This window comes from Oryctolagus cuniculus, chromosome 9 (assembly GCF_051225735.1).
Source record: "Oryctolagus cuniculus isolate XC-2025 breed Fujian yellow rabbit chromosome 9, ASM5122573v1, whole genome shotgun sequence".
In the NCBI taxonomy this organism is placed as follows: Eukaryota; Metazoa; Chordata; class Mammalia; order Lagomorpha; family Leporidae; genus Oryctolagus; species Oryctolagus cuniculus.
The window spans coordinates 130619957-130635841 of NC_142875.1; the positions used below are offsets into that span (position 1 = coordinate 130619957).

The following is a 15885-nucleotide window of genomic DNA, read 5'->3' on the forward strand; positions in this document are numbered from 1 at the left end:
CTGCACATCAAAATAAACATATATTTTGAGTACCTTTAAATTTTTTTAAAAAAATTAAAGAGAAGAGTTCTCAAGTAGTTCAGATACAATTCAAAGAACACAGTGATCCACCCCCTCTTCTGTTTTATAACTTTGTGCTATTTTTAATTTACTTTATAATCATAATGTTTCACTGAATAAAGAGATCAATGAATTATTAAAATTCATATACTTTCATTTTAGTTGAAAGGCAGAGAGTCAGGGACAGACACAGACAGATCAAGAGACCTTCCACTGCTATCTGACTCCCCTAATGCCTGCAACAGCCAAGGCTGGGCCTGCTGAAGCCAGGAGCCCAGAGGTCAGTTTGTTACCCATGTGGGTGCCAGGGACCCAAGCACTATCATCACCTGCTGTCTCTCTGGTTGTGCATTAGCAGGAAGCTGGACCAGAAGCAGAGTAGCCAGCAATTGAACTGGGCGCTCTCAAAGGGGGTGCTGGCTTCCAAGCTGTGATTTAACTGCTACATCATATGTTCTCCTCTTAATTCCCTTTTAATATGGTATTTGTGAAGTACTCTCAAAGTTTACAATCTATTTGTGAGATTGCTACTTGTAAATTATACCCGAGCGCAGCAAAATGTATCACTAAGTGCATTTAAAATAATTTGTATGATATTGGAAGTCAAGAAAAGCAAAGCACATTCATTTTCTTTGGTAATATAATTACCTGATTATCATGCCAAACCCATCATCTGTATCAATTTATATAATCAAGCACTCATAATCTACAAGTAGAAATGTAAACAAGCCAGAGCATCATAAATCATCGAAGCTGAACATTTTTCAATTTGACACGATCAGCATTTGTTTAAGGCAGAAAATGTAGTTATCTAAAAATTAAAACCAATCTTTTAGGGGTTTGTGTTTTTTAACTGAGAAAAGATGTGAAAAACTTGACAACGCAGTGGAATGACCAAGGAATTCAGGTAGTATCAACAGGTCACAGCGGGGAAGGCTGTCTGGTGAAAATGTTACCAGTGTCTAAAAAGCCTCTCTCCCTCGCCACTTACTTACTGTGCAGAGTGTGGCAAGACCTACCAACTATCCACCCAAAATTATCCTTCTTTCCGTTCAATGATTCCAGAACATTCTAGAGAAGATGACGTCATCTCTCCTTTTCATTCACTCATCCATTCACTCACCTATATAGGTTGACACTGCTTAAGCAATGCTCCAGCGGGGACCTCGGAGTGAGCGCCTGCAGTACGAGGATATCTAGCCTGCGAAGGTCACACTTTGTATCTCACATCTGCGACCCTATTGGTACAGAGCCTCTGACTTTACTGTCTAACATACAGCTGTGATCACTTCTTAGAGCGACACTCATGATACAGCAGGAGAGATTCTACCCAAATTGACCATGAACATTTTAAACAAATTTAAAAGAAGAGAGGCGCGAGTAAGAGGGACATCTCTAGAATCCCAAACCTCTCAGCCAGGATCACTTCCCTTACAGCTGTGAGGACAGCTGGAGACTGGATGCTCCTTTCCAGGAAGAAGCGAGGAGAGAAACACCCACGATGACCAAGCCATGAGATCAAGAACAGGAGAGAGGAGGAAGGGCTGTCTCACCAGGCATGGTCTGAATGCTCTTTAACCTCCACATACAGTAAAAAGACTTTGCCAGAGAGTGTTGTCTAAGAATGTCTTACGCAGGGACTTTCTTAACACATCCTTGCAATGCACCTAGACCAAAACATGAATTTCCAGGAAACATTCTGATATGCTGAACACACCTAACGGATCAGTGAAATGTGCATACTCTAAGCTGATTATGAATGAAACTTCAGAGATTCTTCATATTACAGTATGGATTTCCATTCAATCACTGATAAACTAAATACCAATTTTTAGTTTAATACCAACTTTTAGTTTTGCAAATTATATTCCTTAAGGCTTGCAAAATGAGTAATTGATTCAAAATAAAGACTGTTTCCAGTGCAGCAAATTAGATAACCTTGGGAAAAATATGCTTTTGCAATTACCCGAGTTAATAACTCAGCAGGGATTCCATCTGTCTCAAGCACAAAGGAAACTCAATTTTGGGAGGCAAATAACCATTTATATCTCTCCTAGAAATACACCAGCATCATTGCCAAGCATTTTGTTTTGTTCTCTTCTGCTTCATTCTTCCTGATAGATCTTCAAGGCCTCTCTTCAACACACCAACCCAACACATTGAAGGCTTTTCAGTGAAGAAATGCACTCGATGTTTCTAACAAATTCAAATGTACGCACCCAAAGTTCATGCATAAACTTGCTTCTGCCATGTTCCCAGCTCAACTGGTGCCATCAACATCCACTGGGATGCCCAATGAGGCATCCTGCACTCCTCCCTATCCATTCTCTGTTATCCTCCTACTCCTCACCAAGTTACGCCATTCGGCCTCCAGCACTCCCCCAAAATCTTCACTGCCCCCACCCTGGTCTGGGCAAACTTTCTCTCTTACCTGGACACGTACAATGGTCTTATCCCCACTCTTCAACCTATCCAATTCATCCTCCACTCAATAGACAGAACAGCGGTCTTAAAACTGGGAAGAAACCATGCAACTCAGAACAGAAAATGCCTCAAGTTTTCCCTCTGGACTTAAGACCTATGCAGGATCTTCAGGAAAGTCTACAAATGACTCTGACCAGTGTTCTCCACCTTCATGCACCAGCAAAGCTTTTCCTGGATCATTCCACACACGCAGTCCACGGCCATCTCACCTTAGAATCCTTACACAGCTGTGTGCTCGGCTAAAATTCAGCTCCTTGGCTGACATATGACTACTTGTTTAGGTCTCAGCTTACCTGTCGTCCTTTCAAAGAGGCCAAAGGCACCCCCTCTCCAATATAAATCAGATTCCCACTCTAATCTCTCACAATGTAGATGAATCTCACGGCACAAATTTTACCTGCACTCACCTGGTTAATGCTTCTTGTGCACAAACTATCTATTTAGTAATAATAAGGAAGAGAACTATGTTTTTTTTTTCTTTTTTTCCTCAGCAACATATTCCAAGTATCCATTCCAGGGACATGACATTTTGTGAATAGTGGTAAATCACTCAATTATCACTGAGAACAAAACATAATCTTTACAGATAATTTTAATCTACTTTTTGTTTTTTTGCACAGGCAGAGTTATAGACAGTGAGAAAGAGACAGAGAGAAAGGTCTTCCTTTTCCAATGGTTCACCCCCCAAAATGGCCACTATGGCCAGCACGCTGCAGCTGGTACACTGCGCCGATCCAAAGCCAGGAGCCAGGTGCTTCCTCTTGGTCTCCATGCAGGTGCAGGGCCCAAGCACTTGGGCCATCCTCCACTGCCCTCCTTGGCAACAGCAGAGAGCTGGACTGGAAGAAGAGCAACTGGGACAGAATTCGGTGCCACAACTGGGACTAGAACCCGGGGTGCCGGTGCTGCAGGCGGAGGATTAGCCATGTGAGCCACAGCGCTGGCCCTCAATCTACTTTTAAAACAAGGAGTGAGGATAATATGACTTCTAAATTATACTTTTACTTGGCATCTGACTAGATATAAAAGTCATATGTGTAATCAATTACCTAATATTAAATTGAGATCATCAGGACTGTAACATTAAAAAATAGACATTTGTATAAATTCATGAGTTACACATCTCTCAAACATTGCCTTTTTATTTCCACAGAGCATCCACCTGGGAAAGGTATTAAGATATCAGCACTTTAGAAGAAAACATAGAGGAACAACGTCTTGATATTGACATTGGCTTTTACTTCCTCTACATGATACCAAATGCACAGGCCCCAAAAGTAAAAATAGATAAGTGGAGTGGTCTCTAACCAAAAAGATCATGTATAGCAAAGAAAAAAAAATCAACAAAATGAAAACATTGGACGAAAAGATGTGCAAATCAAGGATCAAACAAATGGTTAATCTCCAAAATATAGAAACAGTCAGTTCCTACAATTCAACAGGGGAAGAAAACTACAGTCAAACAAAAAAACACAGCAGCCTAATTTAAAAATGGACTATTGTGGCAATGATTTATATTTCTCTTTGTTAAAAACAAACAAAAAAACTCTAGAAGACAGGATTTTAATTGTTTTCACCATAAAGACATAGTTAATGTTTGAGGAGATGGATATATTTATCCTGAATAGATATTACACATTATATACATGTGTGTTTTTTAAAATTTTTATTTTATCTGAAAGGTAGAGCTAGAGAGAGGGAGAGGGAAAGACATAAGATGATCTTCTGTCCTCTGATTCCCTCCTCAAATGGCTGCAGCAGCCAGGGGCTAGGGCAGACAGAAGCCAGGAGCCAAGAGCTTTTTGCGGGTCTCCCACATGGGTGCAGGAGCCAAGCACTTGGCCCATCACCTGCTGCCATCCCAGGGGCATCAGCAGGGAGCTGGATCAGAAGTGGAACTCCAGTACCGAAGTAACGCATATTTAGGATGCTGGCATCGCAGGAGGCAGCTTAACCTGCTATCCCGTAATGCTGGCCACTACATATGTCTTTCAACATAACATGGTACCCCATTAATATGTACACTTTGTACACCAATTAGATTTTTTAAAATTAAAGAATGGGCTAAATAATTGAATTGACATTTCTCCAAAGAAGGCACAGAAATGGCCATCAGGTATGTTTATCAGAAGCACTCAGCATCACTAGTCATTAGAGAAACACAAATCAAACCACAATGAAGGATCAACTCATGTTTGTTAGAATGGCTGTTATCAAAGCACACATACAGAAGAGAACAGATGTTGGCAAGGATGTCAAGAAAAGAAAGCCCTTGTACACTGCTGGTGAGAATGTCAAATGGACAATATGAACGGTCTTCAAAAAAACCACAGAATTAAATGATTCAGAACTCTCCATTCTGAGTATACTCACATAACCAAGAGAATTCAAATTAGTAACTAAACGGAGTATCTGCACGCTCAGTATCACTGCAACATTCTTCACAAAGGCCAACAGGTAGAGGCTCCCTAACTGTCTTCAAGTGGGTAACAATGTTGCACACATGTAACAAGTATGTAAATATCACACACACACACACACACACACACACAACACTGAACCATGGACTCCTATCCAGCCTTAAACGAGAAGGGAATACTGGCATTTAAATCAACATGGATCAATCTGGGGGATATTAAGTAAGTGAAGGAAGCCACAGAGAGGAAGATAAATTGCTACATGACACAACTTCTATGAAGAATCTAACAGAAAACTCATGCGAGTAGGGAGCAGGAAGGCAGGTGCCAGGGAGGGCAGGAGGGAGAGACCCAGAGTTCTCAAAGGGCCCGGAGCTTCAGCAATGGGAAACAGCAAAGTCCTAAGGAGCTACTGCCCAGCACAGCACCTGCAGTGAGCCGTACTGTACTGTGCTAACACCTCCAAAGGTGTTAGGGGGCAGATCTCACGTTAGCCTTCCTAGCACAACAGCAATGAATACGCAGGGAGGAGGAACTTCCGGAGGTGATGGACAGGTTCCTTCTGCTCACGGAGTTGATGGTTTCATGAGTGTCCTTCATCTCTGCACGCGTCCAGTTGTACCCATAAACTATGTGCAGCTTTTTTATGTCGGTCACACCTCAAATCAACTACATTACAGAATTACAAATGCAGAAATTAAAGCTCCAACAATAAAACCCCACTCAGCTCAACAGTGAAAGCAGCCGGACTGGAAATCAGGTGGCCTGGCCCCAAAGTTTACACTCAATGTAAAACAAATAAGTGAAAACATGTTGCAAAGACTCAACAAGGCAGATCTGCATGGTGTTGAGGGTGAAATAAAATTATATCATTCAAAACTCTAAATAATGCTGACTGGCACTTTTAAAATTTCCTAAATTACAAACAAAAAAGGCCCTGAATCTTCTGAAGAAACCATGTACACTGCTTGGAGTGTACTTGTGTGAAATACTTTATCAAGGTTTTTAAGTACTAAAAGTGACATTGCTCAACAGGGCTGTGGCTACGAATCAGAACACAGGAAAACAAAGATGAAGTTAGAGCAAGAATGTGGACAATATTAACACAAAAAGTTAGATTTAGATGAATACTTTCTAAACATAAGATGTACATGAAATGTCATTCCAGATATTCTTAAAGATTTAGTAGCTGAAGAGGAGGTCAAAGTACCCAGATCACTAACAAATGCCACTTCTTTTGTATGGAAGACATAGTAGAATTTCCCATGTTCTTCCAAGCAAGACAACAGAATCCAAAGTGGAAGACATTAAAGATTCCGCCTGGCCAAAGCAAATGTATGCCCTCGGTATCCAGGTTCCCTCTGGAAGCAGCATTGATGGTAAACTCACACAGAATCATCCCAGTGAATTCAAGACTTTTACAAAACAGCAAGTCAACAACACCATCAAGAACTTCTACCAGGGGCTGGCATTGTGGCCTAACAGGTAAAGCTGCCACCTGCAGTACCAGCATCCCATATGGCACCAGTTTAAGACCCAGCTGCTCCACTTCCAATCCAGCTCTCTGCCGTGGTCTGGGAAAGCAGTGGAAGAGGGCCCAAGTCCTTGGGCCCCTGCACCTACGTGGGAGACCCAGAAGAGGCTCCTGGCTTCAGATAGGCACAGCTCCGGCCACTGCAGCCAATTGGGGAGTGAACCTGCGGATGGAAGACCTGTGTGTGTGTGTGTGTGTGTGTGTGTGTGTCTGCCTTTCTGTCTCTCTCTCTCTCTCTTCCTGCCTCTCCTTCTCCCTCCATTAACTCTTTCAAATAAATAAATAAATCTTTAAAAAAAAAATCTACCTTATCGGCCATGAACTTTTTTCTTTCCTTCCTCATCAAACACATTTTTTTCCATGTACATATGCAACTACAGAACCAAGATGATTAGATGACATGATTGAGAGAAATCACTGTGTCACTTTAATCCTGCTTTTCTTTGAAATAATTATTTTTATGAGAAAGTTAAAGAGAGCGGGGTACAGAATAGAGAGGGAGAAGAGTAAAGAGAGAAACAGAGCCAGAGAGAAACAGAGAGAGAGAATATCTCCCATTGCTGGTTTACTACCCAGATGGCCCTAATGGCCATGCCTGGCCTAGATTGAAGCCAAAAGTTTTACCCAGGTCTCCCATATGCGCGCAGGGCCCCTAGCAGTTGGGCCATCTTCTGCTGATTTCCTGGGTGCATCAGAAGGGAGCTGGATTTGAAATGGAGCAGCCAAGACTTGAACTGGTATCCATATGAGATGCTGGCCTTGCAGGCGATGGCTGAACATGCTATGGCACAACACCAGCACCCATTGTGCTTTTTTTTTTTTTTTTTTGACAGGCGGAGTGGACAGTGAGAGAGAGAGACAGAGAGAAAGGTCTTCCTTTTGCCATTGGTTCACCCTCCAATGGCCACCACGGCCGGCGCACCGCGCTGATCCGATGGCAGGAGCCAGGTACTTCTCCTGGTCTCCCATGGGGTGCAGGGCCCAAGCACTTGGGCCATCCTCCACTGCACTCCCTGGCCACAGCAGAGAGCTGGCCTGGAAGAGGGGCAACCGGGACAGAATCCGGCTCCCCGACCGGGACTAGAACCCCGTGTACCGGCGGCGCCATTGTGCTTTTTAAGAAAAAATTAGAATGCGGGGCCAGTGCTGTGGCGTAGTGGGTAAAGCTGCCACCTGCAGTGCCGCCATCCCATATGAGTGCCGGTTCTATTCCCACCTGCTCCACTTCCGATCCAGCTCTCTACTGTGACCTGGGAAAGCAGTAGAAGATGGCCCAAGTCCTTGGGCCCCTGCTCCTGCATGGGAGACCCAGAGGAAGCTCTTGGCTCCAGATTGGTGCAGCTCCAGCCGTTGTGGCCAACTTGGGAGTGAACCAGCAGATGGAAGATCTCCCTCACTCTGCTTCTCCTTCTCTCTCTGTGTAACTCTGAGTTTCAAATGAATAAATAAAATCTTTAAAAAAAATTAGGATGAGATTTCTAAATTTAAGTATTTGTATCATTTTTGTAGACATGTTTAGTATCCACAAAATACTTTCACACATCTTATACAGTCAGGTTTAATGTTACGGTAAGCACTGATCAGAGCTGGAAGAGCTTTTCAAATTATTCAGTGACTGGTTCACATTCATTGTTTTCTGCTTCAAGCACAGAAAGTCAAAGTGAGTAGTGGAGCAGCCTGAGAAGATAGCACAGAGCTCAACTTGAGTCGTCTCTCAGAGCACTGCGCCACAGACAGGGGCAGGGTTGTTACCCAACGGGGAAAGCCAGGAGTGAGCTAGGAGGGGCAGGCCCGAAGCAGAAGGACAATGAGAAGAAGAAAAGCAAGGCCTCTGTTTGCGTATACTTTTACCGACGTAAAATCTCATGTTTGCCTTTAGTTCTCTCTGTAAGGCTACTACGGCTTCCTAGGATCCCACTGTTCTCCATCCCTGCACCCAGAATCCCAAAGGTATGCAATCAATCAGAACACTCAGTTTTCGTCATTCACTGCCAAGTAACAGCCAATGTTTTCCTGACAAAACTGTCTCAGAAATACATTATGTAAATAAAGTCACAATATATACCTATTTAAAAAAAATCAATATAATGCAATAAATGGCAGCTTTCCCCAGGGTCAAAGCTTTTGGCTTTCTTGGGGAAACTTCTGTTGCTAAAATCATCAGGTAGAAACTGAAAACTAAGGGTGCTGGAGGCGTAATCGAGGGCAGACTTCCTTGCTCCAGAAAGAACAACTCCCAGAGATGTGCAGGGCCACAGCAGGCCGACAGCACCGGCAGCCCTCCACGAGCCGCCATGGAGTCACCATAGCACTACATCTCTTGTTGACTTGAAATCACTGAAGTCAGTGAAGGGGCGCATCACTAAGTCACTACTAAAAATAGTAGGTTTCCAAAAACAGGAATTATGCGCTTCCAGCAGCCACATTCCTGGTGGAAAGGCAGCTGGTCCTCTTCCCAAAGTCGGCTTCAAAAGACAGAGTCTGCACACATTCTGGAACAACTCAATTAAAGTACGCGTGGAGCAAAAGAGGTCACCGGGAAGGGCTCAGCTCAACTGACTGCAAATAGTGCCTTGGGAATTCCACACCAACTTTCAAAACTTTCGTAGGATTTAGACTGATGGGTATAAGCAGCCATTTGATAATTATACTACTAACAGTGTCAATGCTGGCTTTTAACAATATGTTTTACTCACCAAAAATACTAAATTAGCTGATGTCCGTTGCTGGACTGTGAAATGCAGTCTCAGGTCAACACATGCAGGTTACAGAACTAAGCAGCACTTAGTTTTATCTGTTTTTGCTCAAGTTACTTGAGAATTAATGATTTAGCTACAGTTTCAGAAACAACATTTCGCAGAAGTCTAACAAACATGTTTTAAACCAAATATTGACTTACCCTGCAGCAGTTCAGTTCCTCTGCTGTGAGTATGATTGTTCCACATTTCTTCCCTGGGATTCCTCTAAACCAACAGAAACACATCTATTAACACATAATGCACATTAATATTCTAAACAGAATTAATATCAGATACTAGAAGTTAACAGTATGTATTTTTACAGAATTAAGAGTAGGCTGCTAATTTGTAAGCTCTATCCTATCAAAAATGCATTCCCAGTTTCAATCTTTAGTTTATCCCATAGATAGAACCACACTTCCCACTGAAGTGAAATGACACTGCTTTCAACATGTCCATTTTCTCAAGAACCTTCAATATCTCCATGGGGTCTAACATTTAATATGATAATGTAAGACAACACAATGAAACTTTCTCTATATTTTCTAAGTTGTTTACATTTTTAAAAATAAGTATTTAATTTGAAAGGCAGGGTGACAGAGAGGGATACAGAGATGGAGAGAGAGGGAGAGGGAGAGTGAGACAGAATTATCTTCCACCTGCTGTTCATTCCCCTAATGCTGCAACAGAGCCTCTCCAGGATGAAGCCATGAGCCCAGAACTCCATCCAGGTCTTAGGCATGTGTGGCACAGTCCAAACACTTGAGGCATTTTCTACTGCTTTCCAAGGCACATTAGCAAGGAGCTGGACTAGAAGGTGAGCAAACATGCTCTGATGATTTGGGATGCCCAAACTGCAGGTAGTCATTTAGCTCACAGCACAACCATTCTGGCCTCAAAATTTTCGACATTTCTAAAACCCTGAGTTTCACTCTTTCTCGCTTTCTGTGAAGGTGGTTGCTCTTTGTGCTTGCTTCTTCTCTGCTGTGACCATGTGCTGATACACTGTCAGATGCTTACTGTTCCCTACTCTACTTCCATATCCCTAATGGAGCACCAAGTTCTCTGCACCCCTATTGCGCTTTAAGTCAGTAGCACAGAGATTAGCATTCCTTACTCTTAAATGGTTAAAATGACTTGCTTTCATCCTATCTTTACTCAAGTTGGCTGTAAGCTCTGGAAGAACAAAATTCATGACAGAAACCATTTGTAAGCTGACAGTTAAGTACCTAAACATAGCCAGTGGTCCACATATAAGCAAGTACATCATATATAATCAAAATTAAGCAAAAGTAAACCCCCAGTCGACTGCCACCTGTCTCTGGTACACTGATGCTCATACAGCTTCCAGCTGCCTACAAGAGTGAAGTTCACAAGGGATATGCAGAATGCATTCTGCCCTGTCCCCTGCTTGACACAATGGGACAGAGCCAACTCCAAACTCGAGTCACTGCTTCCCTAAAGACAGAGTCATGGTCTCTTGGTTTTATCACAAGCCACAGCTCAGAGCTTTCTGAGTCCTGGGAACTGTAGATCCACACCCAGAAAGTGCTTCAGTCTGCAGGAATGTATTTCACACCTCATCATCTAACACAGGTATTGCAATAGAGACACATTCCTGCCCTAATCCTCATGCATAGAGGATCTAAAGTTTTTATATCTTGGTGAGAACAAGCAGAGAAAAAGAAGTCAAATTATTCTGAGTTGTGATTATATTAATGTACATTATATTCACTCTACAACTGCTTTGTCGTTTTTTTTTTTTTTTTTTTTCTCACCATCCTTAAAACTCTCTAGAAGAGCACTATTCCGGCTCAAGCTAATGACACTACCTCTAGTTTGTTCAGGAAACCACCCATCAGAAAACCTCCTTTCCACCATTTCTTTACATTAGGGTCACCGGGCATGTCAGGATCTTCCATTTTCTCTAGCTCCCTGTGACTAAGAGATCAATTAATTTAATTGTGTGTGTGATTTTTTTAGAATGTTCCAGACATTGTTGTTAGCATACACTGTGGTTTGAATGTGTTTCCCCAAAATTCATGCTTTCAAATCCAATCTAGACTCAACACCGCTGGGGGCAGGGCGGTTACTTTGGAGAGAGCAGGTTGTCAGAAAATGAAGTTTGGTTTCCTCAGCTTTCTCTCATTCTTTCCACTGTGTTTTCTGGAACTCTGTCCAGGTCCTCCATGTGGGTAGCGGATCTTCCGCTACTTTCCCACGGACACTAGCAGAGAGCTGGATCAGAAGTGGAACAGTCAAACTATGAACCGTTGCCCATCTGGATGCCAGTGGCCACTTAACCTGCTAGGTCACAACGCCAGCCTCATCATTCTTTCACACACAGTCACTTGCCCCACTGCTTTCTGCCATGAACTGAAGGAACACCGAGTGCCAGCTCAGACCATGGTCATGAACTTTCCAGCCTCCAGAACCACAAGTCAAAGTTCTTTATAAATTACCTCTTCTCAGGTATTTTACAGCAATAAAAATTAACAAAGAAGAAAAATAGCATCTTCCTAATACTCTTAATCAGCTAAACGTTTCAACCCAACTGTGTCTTTCCTCTCTTACTTTTGTCTGTGACTCATAAAATTATTTTTCAACATCACGACAAACTAAACAGACTGATGGAGCGTCTACCCGAGAACACTTTCCATGTTGGATAAAAGATACAACGGTCTTCACATATGTTCTGATAACATGGCGAGAAACTACCAGCCAATGAGGGGTGGAGAGTGATGGGCAGAGAAGACAGACCCATGAAGACGCTGATCTCGGGCTTCTGTTAGCCTGGTCACTTAGGGCACTGAGATGAGAGGGGGGAGAAGGAGAGGGAAGACACAGGAGGTGGGAAGTCAATCAAAGGCCAGGTCAAAGCAGGCAGCCTGGATCCCACACGCTCCACTGCCTGACTGTAGCAGGAATCACAAAAATTCACTTTGGAGGGGAATACAAAAATAAAGCCCTGCCTTAAAACCTGGTGATGAATGCAAACAGTTAAATCTGGTGGCCTGGTAATTCAGAGCTCATCCAGGCTTGCTGCCATCATCGGTACTACTTGGGTAGTCACCAAGCCTTCAAACGTAGAATTCATTTAATCCAAGTGATCACAGGTACCTCATAAACCCCTCTGCAAGAGTTTTTCTTCATATAATATCAGTTTGTTCTCAATTAACATTAACAAAGTACAAGTGAAGTCTATTTTATTATATCACAAAATACTCAAGGAATAATAAACCATGAATTAGAATCTCAAAAAATAAAGCAGGCTAAAGAAACAGACACATTTAGAATATTAGAAATATTATTCATAGCAAACAAAAATGTAAATAAAATTATGCACACTATTTCTAACATTCAACAGGAGAAATATGTGTAACTCACAAGGAATTAGGAGAATAACCAGGACTATCTGGAACAAAATGGCAAACCCATCATGAAAACACAGAATGCCAAAAAAATTTACAGAGCAGGTATCCTCAGTATCCAGTCAACAGAATGGAGGTTGTTAGTTGTTATCTATAAATACTAACCTTGAATGTAAGTGAATTAAATTTTCTAGTCAAAATATTTAGGTTGGCTGAATGGATGAAAAACCTAGAACCCACTATATGCTGCCTACAAGAAACCTAGTTCACAAAGACACACATCAACTGAAGTAAAGGGCCAGAGAAAGATAAAGCAGGCAAACAGAACCCCAAAATAAACAAGAGTAGCGATCTGCAAATCAGGTAACACAGATTTTAAATAAGAAATTGAATAAAAGAGATAAAGAACATTGCATTTTGATAAAAGGTTTGATTCAGGGGCCAGAGCTGTGGCATACTAGGTTAAGCTTCAGCCTGTGGTGCCAGCATCCCATATGGGTGCTGGATTGAGTCCTGGCTGTTCCACTTCTGTTCTGCCTGGCTCCCTGCTAATGGCCTGGGAAAGCAGCAGCAGATGGCTGGAGTGCTTGGGCTTATGCATCCACGTGGGAGGCCTGGAAGAAGGTCCTGGTTTAAGATCAGCCCAGCCCTGGCCATTGTGGCCATTTGGGGAGTAAGCCAGCAGATGTTAAGACCTGTCTCTCTGTCTTTAACTCTGCTTCTCAAATAAATAAAATAAATCTAAACAAACAAAAAAGGTTTCATACAACAAGAAGGTTGAACAATCATAAATATACATGCATTGAATACAAGATCACCCAGGTATATGTATAACAAATACTGTTAGACCTAAAGAGAAAAATAAATTCCAATATGATAATAGTAGGTAACTTTAACACCCCACTCTCATTTGGAGAGTAAACCAATGGATGGAAGATTTCTTTCTCTCTCTCTCTCTCTCTCTGCAACTTTGCATTTCAAATAAAATAAATCTTTAAAAAGTTTTTACATGTTGAACTTTAAATCAAGAGGCAAAAATATTATTTTTAGAAGAAAACAGACTTCAGGATATTGAATTTTGTTAAGAAGTTATAAAACTACAAATTGATAAAAAGAATGAAAACCTGACACTAAACATGAGAATCTGTATTCTCAAAACACAAAATAGAGAAAAAACGTTAAACACCAGAATTTGTTCTTAAAAATAAAAATGACATATTAATATCAATAACAAGGTATTAAAAATTAGTAGGAGATGGCTAATCCCCTCACAAGAAAAACTGAGCAAAACCAAGAACAGATGTGTCACGAAAGATGAAAACAAAACAAGCAATAAATATACAGAACAATGTTCATCCACATTGGAACCAGAGAGATTCTAAGTGAAATATAATGAAAATGCTAATGAAAATGAAAAAGCCTAATAACGTCAGGTTTTGACAAGAGGTAGAATCAAGTGGAATCCTTTCATACCCCTGTGAAAAGTCACTGTGGGATGACCATTTGCAAAACAATTTGGTCATTTCTAATAAATATCAAGCTGCTTATATTAATGTTCTCTAAATGCCATAATAAATTATCTCGGATTTAGAAGCTTAAAATAACATCCACCCATTATCTCTGCTGAGGTTTCACAGGCTGAAATCACGGGGTCTGCTGTCCTAGGTGCTGAACTAGAGGCTTGGAGAAAATCTGCTTCCAGGACCATGCAGGTCATTAGTCAACAGCCTTTAGTCTCTTCTCATGGTTTCCATGTGGTCCCCAAATCTCCAAATCACCAGGAGGAGGCTGAGCCCTTCCCACCCATAATTTCCTAACTTCCACACCCCTGGTACCTCTGTGTCTGCCTTAAAGTGCTCACATGGTGACAATGCATCTATCTACCCACGTAATCTAGCATAGTCTACTTATCATAAAGGCACTAATACAAACACAAGAGTGACATGGAGGATCAAGGGAGCAGAATCCTGCCTACCCAAATCTACCCTAATGATACACAGTGCTCTCACAAACACCTTCACCCCCCACCCCCAGGTCCCACACCATCTAACATCAACTCAGTCCAGAACTCTCATCTGAATCTTTCAAGATTAACTTCAAAGTCAGAGTTACACACAGAGAGAGAAGGAGAAGCAGAGAGAGAGAGGTCTTTCATCTGCTGGTTCACTCCCCAGTGGGCCTCAAAGGCCAGAGCTGTACAGATCTGAAGACAGGAGCAAGGAGCTTCTTCCAGGTTGCCCACGTGGGTGCCGGAGACCAAAGACTTAAGCGATCTTCCACTGCTTTCCCAGGCCATAGCAGAGAAGATTGGAAGAGGAGCAGCCAGGACTCGAACCGGCACCCATATGGGATGCCAGCACTGCAGATGGTGGCTTTACCCACTATGCCATAGCACCAGCCACTGATTTGAATCCTATCAGCTCACAAGTTCCAAATCTCAACATCTGAATCAAATAAACCAGGCACCACTGAAACTCAGGATATTATCCACCATGGGGTAGCAGCACTCCCATCAGGAGAAACGTATCTCAAAAGAAACAAATTATTTGCTCCCAAAATATGATAGGTCAGCCACAGAGTAACAGTTGTACATATTCTAGCTCAACTAGGGAGAAAATGGAAGGTAAAATGGAGTTTGGTGACCCAGCTGAGCAAACTCTGTTAGTTTTCCCCAGCTTGCACCCCACCCTCTGTCATCTGTCCTTTTACAGGAAAAACATGGAGAGATTGCAACTGAGTAGTTTTAGCAACCTGTTTTCTACCAGTGATATGGGGGGGTCTGACAATTCTACCTCTGCCTCTCCTTTTCTCTTCCTCTTCCCCCTTCTCTTCCTCTCCTTCTTCCCCTCCCCTACCCCACACTCTCTCCTCCTTCCCCTCCATCTCCCTTCTTCCACCTACTGTCCCTTTCCCTCCTCCCTGCCCCTGTCGCTCCCCCCACTCCATTCCTTTCTCCCTTTCCCACTTCCTTTTCCTCTTCTGTCTCCCTCCCTCCCTTCTGCATATGCCACAGGCAACAGGCTCCTTGACAGATGACTCATTCCCAGATAAATCTCATTCCTATTGTTGACTTCCTCTGCTATCACTGAAGGAATGTAGGGGCTCACACACTTGTACTCAATCTTTTTAACAGTCTTTCTTTCCTGTGACTGAATGCTCTGATTTTCCAAACTCCGGGAAACACTGGCAGGAACTGCAGACTCACATGCTAATTCTTCTTTACAGAGTACACTTTCCTGACACTGAATCTCTTCATGTAACAGTCTTTGGCCATTCGTGCA

General features: G+C 42.3%; 1 protein-coding gene across 3 annotated transcripts in view; it reads right to left on the reverse strand.

The window, feature by feature from the left end:
* CPNE8 (copine 8) overlaps positions 1–15885 on the reverse strand; it is a 260377-nt gene that overhangs the window by 115570 nt on the left and 128922 nt on the right. For all 3 annotated transcript variants that reach the window (XM_051850927.3, XM_002712675.6, XM_070049629.2), the window contains exon 7: positions 9395–9458. In XM_051850927.3, coding sequence (XP_051706887.3) covers positions 9395–9458 — 64 coding nt within the window. The remainder of the gene's footprint in view (positions 1–9394; positions 9459–15885) is intronic.